At 40.7% G+C, this 12390-nt stretch overlaps 1 protein-coding gene across 1 annotated transcript in view; it reads right to left on the bottom strand.

The window, feature by feature from the left end:
• The window catches only part of LOC118219076 (gamma-aminobutyric acid receptor subunit pi-like), an 87845-nt gene that overhangs the window by 32974 nt on the left and 42481 nt on the right, over positions 1-12390 (bottom strand). Inside the window, exons 3-6 of the mRNA XM_035401939.1 lie at positions 10108-10220; positions 6615-6682; positions 6264-6481; positions 5962-6044 (exon numbers count right to left, since the gene is read on the bottom strand). Of these exons, the coding sequence (XP_035257830.1) occupies positions 5962-6044; positions 6264-6481; positions 6615-6682; positions 10108-10220 (482 nt within the window). The remainder of the gene's footprint in view (positions 1-5961; positions 6045-6263; positions 6482-6614; positions 6683-10107; positions 10221-12390) is intronic.

Here is a 12390-nt window from a genome sequence, read left to right as displayed (position 1 = left end):
GTACCTCTAAGCACTGGTCCCTTTTTGAGACAGTGGTGCTGCCATAGTAGTGTGTGTTATTTCTGTGATTAATGCATTTTAGGCTTGTACTGTTTTGCTTATTAGCGGCTTTATTTCCATTCTAGTGATATTTTAGTAACCATAGCAGTAGCAGTCAACTGATTATTCAACTGATTGAGCAACTGAGTAGCAGAGTGCATTTCCTCAAGTGTGGCGTGAACTACTGGTGTTCATCTATATTAAGGTATGGATCATTTGTTATTAGCCATATTATTATGAGCTGCTGTTGTTATTTTATGCTTTATGTAATTTTTTGTTCATTGCACAGTTTTTTAGGGCGCTGTTTGTAAAATTGTTTGCTATTGGCAAACTGGCTGGGTGTGTTTCCATAGCAGTCATGTTTTAGTTAACAAAGAAGTGGTGTTTATTAATCAGTTAATTGAGCAGCTTAGTAGAAAAGTGTCTTAACAGCTGCAATGTTCATTTCGTTGTTAGTAGTGCTATTTAAGTAGGTTTTCTAAAGTACAGCAGAGTGTCTAGTGACAGTGGACAAAGACTAGGTCAGACAAAGACAAAGGTCAGCCTACAGGACAAGGAAGGACCTTTCGACCTTTCTACTATGTCAATGGTCTATTATTATAGGTTCAACTATTACGATATATTGCTCACATCATAGTCAGCTTACATCTAGTGCTTTATTTATGTTACACTTACACTTAAAATATATTTTACATGTAGGTTATGTGATTTCATTAAATAATTATTATTTAAAATGAGAATTATCAATTAAATCGCCATATTCATTGATAGGTCAGTCTACAGTGCACTGGTGGAATCAACCAACAAGTCAAAACAAGCTCCATACCAGGTTTTAAGATTAAATAATTGAATTCAATAAGAAGCAGTCAATTATATTAATGAATTGAAAATATACATTCTCTGTTGAATACAGGCACAGTACTTCTAAATTACACAACAGAAGACATAATACAAAATATTAAACATTTAATCTAGAAATACCAGAAAAGAGAGAGAGACAGATAAGCCAGACCCTGCCAATGTATCACCCACTTCCAGTATAAGCGCCACAGGAAGAAAGGAAACCAGCTAAAAACACACAACTAAGAAACCACCACCAAAATAAAAAGAGGAAAACTGTTCTTCAAGGCTCCGAAACCAAACGCAACACAACAACCTTTTTCCTGTGGCAATCTTAAATACCTTACCCAGCATGGCTTGAGGATGTTTTGCCCTGATCGGGTGATGCCGAGTTAAGGTTTAGGAGAAAAGGGAAGGGGGGTCAGACTAATTTATGACAAGGACTGGCCTACCTAAAGATTGCATTTAAACTTAAAGTAATGGGAAATGTTAGGCATACAGGGTCTCCGACCCCTGATATGGTGTCCTGTGTCATCTGGTTTGTCTCTCCTGAGGAGGTGAGACCCACAGATTGTCTGCCTAGATTAGGGCATCAGTGGGTTTTAAATGGCCCCAATCACATTTGCTTTGATGCTTGTGAAGGGGAGACCAGGCCACAGTCTTATTCACTGTTTCCCTCTATAAGGCCAAAATCTAAACACTACATATCCTACAATCTACTCAACGTTCTTTCAATGGATAAATAAAAGCAATGTAATGTTTTAATGATAAATACATTTTATATAAATTTTAAAAAGACATTAAATAAATGACATTATTATTAAAAATCATTATAATACTAAAATGTAAAGAGACTTAGGGCAGCAATATAGTGTAATAGTTTGGGAACTGACCTTACACCTGGGGCACTCGAAATGTATCTTTGAGCAAGGTACTAAAAGGTGCAGTATGTAAATTTGTTTTAGAAAACTTTTGTTCATTGTTGGTTTGGTTTCCTTCATATCACAACAGATCAATAAAAAACTATAAAAAATATTTTCTCTCTGACTGGCCAAGGCTCTGAAATCAGCCACTACAAATTTCATCGTGCCTGAATCTTAACAGCCGATCAGGACAGCTCTCTGCAGGGTGGCTTGTGTGTTCACCAAGCTGCCAGAGCAGGCAGGGTGGGGCTACACACACAAGAACACAGCATAGATACTGCAGAGATAGTGCTAAAGCTAGACCTCCAACTGACACAAAACTCCAGTACTACCTTGTCATCTTACATTTAAAACTTAAAAAATATATCTTTTACTCTGAATTCAATATTAAGACATACAAAGCAAAGACATTTTTAAAGTAAATCAGATTAAACCCAATACATAAGCTTGTAGCCGTGAGTACAGTTAATGTGATGTGACTGGTGACTGGTGACAAGCTGGCTAGCCTGAAAACGATGCAAAAGTCCAGTACTACCTTCTCATCTTCTTTGTCAAGCGTCAAAAATATATTTTACACTGAGTTTGACATTGAGACATACAGATCATGAAAGCCAAGACATAAAGTAGTCGCTATGTGTGACTGGTGACAAACAGCAGTAGCTATGGTCACAGTAGCCTAACAAAACTCTGGTGCTAGCTTGTCATCTTACAGTATGTTTAAAACCATTAAAACTATATTTTACACTGAATTTGACATGAAGACATACACTGATTATGAAAGCCAAGACAATTTTTGAGTAAAATCAGATGAATCCCATTAGCTTATAGCTGTGAAAGCAGCTGAGGTGATTGTGTGACTGCTGACAAGCTTCCAAACAATGTAAAGGTCTGGTGCTGTCATCTTACGTTTAAAAGCTTAAAAACTATACTTTTACGCAGAATTTGGCATTAAGGCACACATATTATGAAAGCCAAGATATTGTTCTACTAAAATACTAAGAAACCCTAACACGGTCCAAAATTTGACAGATGAAATATTTGACATCAACATTGATTAATATGAAATTGGCCATAGTGACTTCCAACTGATTATGATAAAACAGGTCACATATGTCCTCTCTCTGGTACTGAGATGTCAGGCAGCACCTGTGCATGTGTTTGGAGGGATTTGGATGGAGAGCTGAGGGGAGGGGGCAAGAGGTGGTGGAACATTTTTTCAAAATCTAGCTCTCTTGCTTGTTTCTCCAAGCTTACCTACGGCACATTTAACATGAATTTTTTCAGTAAATATCCATCTGTTTAAATGGATTGCATGTAGAAGAATGCAAGCTGTGTAAGTTCTGAATATTCTTGTCTGTTAAAGTATAAAACATAAAAATCTTATTATAAGGTTATGAAAACACCTATGGAATGTTTCATACTGCCAGTTAAATATCATCCTGGATTTGTAGTTCTCTTAACTCAGATAACCCAACAGACAATACAGTGGGCTGTGACACATGATAATGAAGTATTCTTTTTATTGCTGACTTCCTCTTGGTTATTGTGTTCTAAATCTCTCCATTGCTGAAGCAGTGACAGCTCTGGCTTTGGTTCAGTAAACAGTGTCAGTATCTACCAGTATTACATACTTCACTGTTACAGATAACTCCTTATCCAGCCCCTACTCTGAGGGTAGCAGAAACGGGTTATATCCCTACAACAGAAATATGAAACCTACAGGTTATGTCCAACTGCACAGCAAGCTGTTCAAGCAGCATGGCGAAAGTTAATTCTGCATGGAGCCTCAGGGAACCAGACTTGTTTTGCACCACATATCTGAGTGATAAATTCTCTCTTAGTAGGCGATGATCTATTCAGTACTGCAGTGGGCTACTGTGTAATTACACCCTTTCATAGGAGTCTTACTTTTTGTTGACACACTTAAAAAATGAGACAAACGGCACCATCACAGAGAGAAAGGAATTGGTTCAGATTTGGTTCATGTAAACTTGTCTTACTTCCTTGTGTTATAATGTATGAACTAATTATTGCTTCAGAATGCAGCTTACAAAACAGAGGAACTGGACTAAATTATAAAGTGACATGTACTGTACTCATTTTGGCTATTTGATCAAATAAATAAAAGAAACTCCGCGAAATACCTGTTGGAAGGGTTGATGTTAAATTTAGATGGCTTCCTGAAACCTTTCCCTGAACTTATTAAGTGTAAATCAAATATGATAGTGAATTTTTTATGAATGTGATCATTAGTCCTGGAAGTGCTAGATAAATATTTAACTTGTTTCACAATTTAATTGAGATGTCTTTCACTCTGTGCTGATAGCTAAAAAGCTGTGTAAGGAATTCTAAAATATACTATGGAAATGTATATTTAAAGTCTCTGCCTCGTATATATTTATATGAGGGGTAGGTGCAGGGGTGAGATGCAGACTGTTGGCTGAACCTGTACCCTACTGAACCCATCCCAACCTGATCATGATGTAAATATTGTATTACCATGCAGCTGATTGTATTTGAAAAACAAAAGACTGTAAGCTTTTTAATGTACAATTTATCTGATACATTACACGATCCAATATGTGCAAGATCTTGTGTGTGTGTGTGTGTTTCTTACATGGCCAAAAGTATGTGGACACCAGACATCCAACATCTCATCCCAAATTATGGCCATTAATATGGAGTTGGTCCACTCTTTGCTGCCATAACAACCTCCACTCTTCTGGGAAGGCTTTGTACTAGATGTTGGAGCATTACTGCAGGGATTTGCTTCCATTCAGCCAGAAGAGCATCAGTGAGGTTGGGCACTAATTGGGCGATTAGGCCTGACTCGACGAAGTTGACGAAGTTGAGGTCAGGGCTCTGCGCAGGCCTGTCAAGTTCTTCCACACCATTCTTGACAAACCATTTCTATATGGACCTGTATGCTGTGGCGTTAAGATTTGGCTTCACTGGAACTAAGGGACCTAGCCCAAACCATGAAAAACAACCCCAGACCAAGGGATATCCAGATACTTTTGGTAATATAGTGTACCAGCTGAGCCTGAGGTTTTGCTTGGAAACTGTTGCTGCTAACATTACCCAACTTACAATGCCACACATTATACAGTGAGCTCTATATTGTTTGGGACAAAGTCATATTTATTGATGTGGATTTGTACTCCGTAATTTTACATTTATAATCAAACACTTCATATGTCATTAAAGTGCAGATTATCAGCTTTTATAACCCCCCCTCCCCCCACCCCCCATTTCAGCACATCATGATGTTTTGGACAAATGGCTTCACAGGTGTTTCTGATTAGTCAGGTGTGTTCAATTGCTTCTTTAGTTCAAGTATAAGAGAGCCTTTGAGCATGAAATGCATAGAGCAAGTTATGGCAGGAAACTCTCGCTGCCTCAGCAAACACAAGTTCTCATATTCAACCAACTGCATACACACATCACTACATGTTCTCATACTCAACCAATCGCACACACACATCACTACATGTTATCATACTAAACCAATCGCATACACATATCACTACACGTTCACATACTCAACCTATCACATGCACACATCAATAATGGAGTGCCTTTTTTAAACCGACAGTCAGACCTCTCAAGTGCTGCTCATTGCCTGTGCTGCTTTTGCATGCTACACTTGCTGCAGCTTACAGAATTGCACTCACCCTCCACCACCCCAGCTTCCACCTGTTGTTTGGATCTGCTTGTAGGTACTGGGGGGTTTTGGTATTTCTCCTGTTTAGTAGGGGATACATATTGTGATCCCTGTTTGATAGGTTAGTTATGTATTTAAAGCAGATGCATTCAGCACCAAATCATAAATAATTGCTTTGCATTTTCTTTAATATATTTAATCTAAATACGTGAGTTGTCCAGAGTGAAATGAGATGCACAATTTTTCAATAAATATGTTATTGGAACTGCTGACCTCCTGAGGGTTTCAAAGTAATTTGAAAGCATTTTTTTTGACAATCCACAGAATATGACCAATTGAACAGGCTAGCTGCAGCTAAATATTTTCATATTGGTATGCAGCAAAAAAAAAAAAAAAAGAGCAGAACTCTAAAACAGTTGGCATGTTCACTATGAATAATTGAACTGTAAACCTCTTATTTAATGCTGAAGTGTTGTGTAATGATGGCGGCCTTACAGCTCTCCAGTTGCAGGGTGCACATCTGTTTGTCCATGGGATATTTTGTCAGATCCATGTTGCAAGCCACTGTTGTGGTAATTCTGGAGCAAAGTCACAAAAGCTGGTAAACATCATCCTAATGCCCCAGGAATACCCCTCCCACTCACCCTGATTATAGAAACATATCAATTTAATCAATTTCACCTTAAAGCCTGACCTGTCCTCTGTATTCACACTACACAGTGTCTTCCAATACCCCACTGTTCCACCAAATCCCCCTCTACTCCCCAAGAGATTTAGGGAGGGCCCAGCCGACATACCTGAGGGCATACAGAACTGTCCCATTTGGAAAGATCCGGATCAATCTGTTCTCCACAGTAATGTCATGGAGGAAGGATTTCTTTGAATCGACGATGAAAGTATCTGGAACCCAGAGCAGCTCCACCAGCCGGCCATCCAGACTCAGGCTCTTATTCCCATTGAAGCACAAACGTTCATCTGTCCAGCGCTGCCTCAGAAAAATAGTGGCAGTGTAGTCCTGCACAAACACACAGAGACTGTGTTCTTCCTTTCAATGTCACTATAGTAATTGCATTTGAATTAATTAGTTGATTTATTGATCAACCAGTGTTTTGAATTGATATATTATGCAACTTATGTATTGCACTTACCATGTTTATCTCTGATATGGTGTCAATGCTGGCAATATCCAGACTCATTCCAACTGTAACAGGGCCATCTGAGAGAGAGAGAGAGAGAATTTGAATTTTAAAACACCTTTATTAACAACTCCTTTAAATTAATACATCTAGGTCATATGAAAAACTATGTGCAACCAGAAACAAAAAGCAAGACAAAAAAAAAACAAAACACAAAACAACACAAAACAAACCCAAAACAAAACATTTCAAACTAGACAACAAAAGAAACTAGAAACCAAGTGACAAAATTCCTTCCTCCTCAAGTGTGCATAGCATACCATTAACGCCCCAAATCCTCACGAACCCCTCCAGGTTACATGTCAACTTATAAAAAGCATGTTCTACTCTTAGTCGAGCAGCCAGCAGCCCCCTCACTGTCAAGACCATGTCTGTTGAGCCCCGCCCCTGGATCTGGTTTCTCCGCGTCTTCCAGATTGCCAGCTTAGACATACCTGACAAAAAGTTCATCAGAATTAAAAAAGGCTTTCTGCTCAGGGTGTATCGAGGCCCAAAAATAAACAAATCAAAAGAAAAAACCTCCCCCAGCCCTTCAAACCACTCCTTCAGCAGCCTGAATAGCCCGTCTAACCTGGGACAGCAGATGAATAAGTGGGACAGGGATTCAGATGCAGAACAGAAAGGGCAGCCCACCTCTGTGTTAGGATCCAGGTGTGCCAGGTGTCTGTTGGTTGCTATTGCCCCATGAACAATCCTCCACTGGAGGTCAGCCACCCGTTTATCAACAGGAGGCTTATATAGGGTTCGCCAGCAGCCTTTCGGGGAGGCCTCTGGACCAAAAGACTCAGTCCACCTCGACGCCTTCATCCTTGCCAGAGAGTGTACGTGCGACACCTTTACACAAGTATAATATGCCGCCTTGTTCCCCACAGTCTCAAACTCCCCCAGCTCTGGAGTTGTGAAAGAAAGGAAACTCCCCTCCCCCTCCTCCCATTCCCCCACAGCAGGAGTGACATTCAGGGCTGGGAAGCTGTACTCACACTCCTCATCCCATAGGTCAGAAAGAGTACTGTTCTCAGCATACACTCTGGCAGGGTCCCTGGCAGGGACGCACAGACCTCCTCCACAACCCGATGACTCTTAATAAAAACATCTATATTGTCTGCATATGCTGACACTGTTATAGAAGGGCTCTGTGGTAGGCCCGGTAGGGAGAGCCCTGTCAGCTTCTCTCTTAGCCTGCATAGCAAGGGTTCGACTGCCAAGCAGTACAGTTGACCTCAGAGCCTTGATTTGGAGCATAAACATTGACAAAACATATAACAGAATCTTCCATCTGCGCCTTCACTAACACCACCCGCCCCTTTACGACCTCAGTGGTGGACAAAACTGTTATACCCAAACTGGGAGAAAAAAGTACAGCTACCCCAGCACTGAGATTTGTCCCATGACTGAGGATATGCTGCCCTTCCCACCATAAACCCCAGTCTACCTCATCCGCCTCATCACAATGAGTTTCCTGCAGAAAAAGTACATCTAACCTCTTCTGCTGAAAAACCTCTGTTACTAGAGCCCTCTGTCTATCCCTCCCACCGTTAATATTTAAAGACCCAATCCTCAAACCCTTCATAAAGAGGCTTGAAAAGGAGATTAGAGATAGAGTCAGTAAGAAAATACAGGAAAGAGACAACACCCTGTGTAGCATGATCATTGTTAATATTTATTATTTGAACTGTTTTAGCTTTTTTGCCCTTTCATCCATCCTAGACTTCTTGGGCCTTTTCCTTAACGCCGTCATGTGCTTTCTCAAACGAAAACTTTTTTTCTCATCTAAGAGATCAAGACCAACCACCTTCTGTAAAGCAGAGACAGACCTAATAAACTTATCTGTGTCTGGGAAAAATTTTTCCACACTCACCGATTTTCCAAACGTTTCATCGAGAAAGTCATTTACCTCCTCTAGCGTGTATAAATCACCAGCCTGTGACAACGTATCCACAACAGACACGCTGTCCGACTCGGACTCATTATCCATATCGTTGCCAATAATCGCCCCTCCCTCGGGAATAGACGGCTCTAACACCGTCCCTCGCTAGATTGAGCAGCCTGGCACCGCTTCCTTCACTCCTGAAGAGTTCGTATCCCCAGCCGTTTCATTCACTGCTGTGCTCTGGGCTGCGGGTGTTTCCAACCGCGCACCCTCTATTTCTTGAGCCAGTTCTATTGATGTAGCTAACCTATCTGCCCCTCTGTCAGGTTCAGCCTCCTGTGGTGCAGGATCAGTGGCATAGCCGTCATTCTCCTCAGTGGGCTGTCCACTACCTCCCTCCCCAGAATCAGCCTCAGGATGTGGGGCTGCCTGCTGCCTGTGCGGGCAAGCGAACAGCTTGTGTCCCACATCCCCACACTCAAAACATTTAATGCTCCCTGAGCTTGCATATACCATGTAAAACCCCTCCTCATATTTAACTCTAAACGAAATATCCAACATTTGTGTTGGTGAATCAAAAAACACCTGTCTTCGCAGAGACTGGACATGTTTTAATTTAACGTCTTTACACCCAAGGCTCACTGATCTGAAAACACTCGCAAACTTCCCGAAACGCTGCAGCTCTCTCTCCACAGCTTCAGTGGGAATGAATGGAGGCACCCCCGAGTAATCCTCGTTGAAGGGACAGCAAGCGGTGAAACTTGCACAAATACATCGCTAAAAAAACGTCTGTCTCTATCAGCTGTGAGACAAAGCGTTCCTCTTTTAAAAACACAACCACCGCTTTGTTCATACGAGAGGCGCAGGAAATGTTTTCGTGACCAACCTGTTCAACTGCGGCGAGGAGTACTTCCTCCACCGTGACACGTGGATCGGGAACAACCCTGACTCCATGCCGGATAGACAGGGACGCCATCCCCACCACCCCCGACTCAACCAGCCAAAGCGCACACAATACCGCAGCACTAGCGCTCAGCCTCGCAAATACAAGTGTAAAAAACAAACCAAACAATTATATCATGCGATTCTAACAGAAACAGAAAGAAAAAAGGAAAAAACAGCAAAAAAGCACTCGCTCTCAGCAGCACACTCTCACACACACCCAACTCCCAGCATGCAAGGGAGAGAGAGAGATTGTATTGCATGCAAAATGCTGAAGTTCTTAGCTATATATTTTTATTATCATTGGTACAACCCCAAAACTGTCTAACAATATACAATATACAATATTACTATATTAATATGATTTTTGGCATAGACGTACAGGATCATTTGAATGACTTGAAATTTAAACCACCTTTGCCCCCTTTGAAGAATATGTTTTTTGAATGTCAGTGTTCTGGAACCACTTTGCTTTCAGTCTCCAGTAGTGATTGTTAGAATGTTCAGTTAAGAACGTTGCAGTCACATATTTGTGATCTTACACCTTAAAGGCTTAACACATGCCATGATCAAGTGATATATCAGTGATATATAAGTGATTTGCTACATTGCTTAAACTATCAATGTCCTTACTGTCAAAGAATGGCCGGAGGTATTTATTATATCCTTTCATTAGCTTGTGAATTGTGGGGGGCAGGACATCTCCCTCCTTCACTTCAGCACGGAGCAAGGAGTCCTCCATCATCCTGAAAATAGCCAACACAATCAACCAATTAGACATTCTGTAATTCACACTAACAGATCCTTGCTCCCATATACTGTATAGAATCTAACACAAATAGTACAGAACTTATTTTAAATATAATTACAGAATCACACTCACATATGCACAATCTCACTCACCACACACAAATACAGTATCTCACTTACATATACAGAATCTCACTCATCTCACGCCCATACAGAACCTCACTCATATATGAAGGATCTCACTCACACATATGGAACCGTACTTATATACAGAATCACACTAATCTCACACACACAGATCTTTAAATCTGACAAACATGACCTCTTCTGTACACGTCAACAAGATCTAACAGAAAATCCACCAGAGCAGAACTGCAAATGTGATTGGGGTGCTGAATGACTGAATAAAATAGGTTAATTTCATTATGTGTGAGTAAAGTAGATCTGTTGGCATCAGCCAAAGAGGTTCTGTTTATTTGAGTCTAAAGGGTTCTGCATGTGTAAGTTGTGTATTATTTAAATTAGCAGGGGAATAGTTAAGAAGACCCCATACAGCAGTAAGAGCAAAGCACTCCATAAATATTCTAAAGAATTAAAGCCCATTCTGCTGAAGAGACATTAGCACATGGGCACAGCCTCTACGCATCTCTCCTCTCCTCCAAAAACTGCATCCTCTCAACTGCAATATAGCACCGGTAGTCAGAAAACAATCTTCACAGCAGCGGATCTGATGGGGTGCTTGTGCCAATCTCCCCACAGCCACTTGCTGGCCTCTTCCCCACAGTCTCCCCAACCTGACTGTCAGCCTCTCTGCTGCAGCTTTGATCCATATAAGACAAGGGCACAGGTTCACCACTCTCTGCATTTACAGCAGTTTAAACACTGGCCCGCAGCGCAACAGCATGTAGATTCAATACAAGCCATCACCTCAAATGACCCTGCATCCCAAAATATACTTTCCCTGTCAAGACAGACTGTGGCTATTATAATAGGCTCTTCATATAGCATTATCAAACGTTCATGAATTTCCAAGCTCTTCTCACTGGCCTTATATAATCTTTCTCTGTTCCTCTGGGTTTTTTTTCATGCACTGTACATTTTTCCATGATTCACATTTAATTGTGAACAAAACACCTACTGCATTTAAGACCCACTATTTAAGCCCATTCAAAAATTATAAAACTGAGCTTACAGAAAGCGTCTGTGTTTAACCCTTTGACTCCATCTGTCTCCCCTGTGACTCCAAGGACTCACATTTATATCACACTGACAAAGTATTCGGGCCTTCAAATTCTCACATTTTACTGAAATACAAATTAAATATAAAAATTTCTTCTGTGTGATATTTTATTCAGAAACACTGAAAATCAGAATGTATCTTTTAAAGATGGCACTGGTTTTATTTTAGAAAATTCAACCCCTGTGCTCTTGAAGTGACATGGTTATGCAGATTTTTTTTTTTAATTGCCCTAACAAGGGCACATTGCCTTCCTATTGGCCTCTGCCTGTGAACCAATAAAGTAAATGTGACATTTTCAGGATAAAAACCCCACTCTGTTTCAGGATCATTGGCCAGGCTGTGAATCTGATAGAAAGGTGAGAAAAGGAAGACTAAAGAGCATTCTATAGACGTTAGAGATAAAGTAATGAAAATATATAAATGCTGAAAAGGGTACAAAATAATATTTGTGTTTGGATGTCCCACTAAGCACTGTTGGAATCAGGAATTGGGATATAGAAACTGCATCACACCACCCAGACACGTCTAGAAAAAACCCTCAAAATTGAGGATCCAAGCGAGAAGGAGACTTGATAGGGGAGGCACGGAGAGGCCAACACTCACTTTTAAGGAGCTACAGTTGGTAAAGATGCACCAGTCAGCAACATCAAGAGTTTTCCATAAAACTGGCTTGTATGGGAGTGTGCCAAAAAATAAGCCATTACTCAAAAAGTACCATCTTAAAGCCTACTTTAAGTTTGTCAGAAAGCATGAGAGCAACCCACCTAAGATGTGGGAAAAGGCTTTGTGGTCATATGAAGCCAAGCGCTTTTCGGCCAAAATGTAAAGTGGTATGTGTGGTGCAAACCTAATAGTAAATTATGCTGGTGGTAGCATCACGCTTGGGAAATGCTATTCATCAGCAGGGATTAGGCGTCTTGTTAAAA

The sequence above is a fragment of the Anguilla anguilla genome, chromosome 2, assembly GCF_013347855.1.
Source record: "Anguilla anguilla isolate fAngAng1 chromosome 2, fAngAng1.pri, whole genome shotgun sequence".
Classification (NCBI taxonomy): domain Eukaryota; kingdom Metazoa; phylum Chordata; class Actinopteri; order Anguilliformes; family Anguillidae; genus Anguilla; species Anguilla anguilla.
Note: the sequence above shows the minus strand (reverse complement) of the source record. Positions and strands in the feature narration are given on the sequence as shown.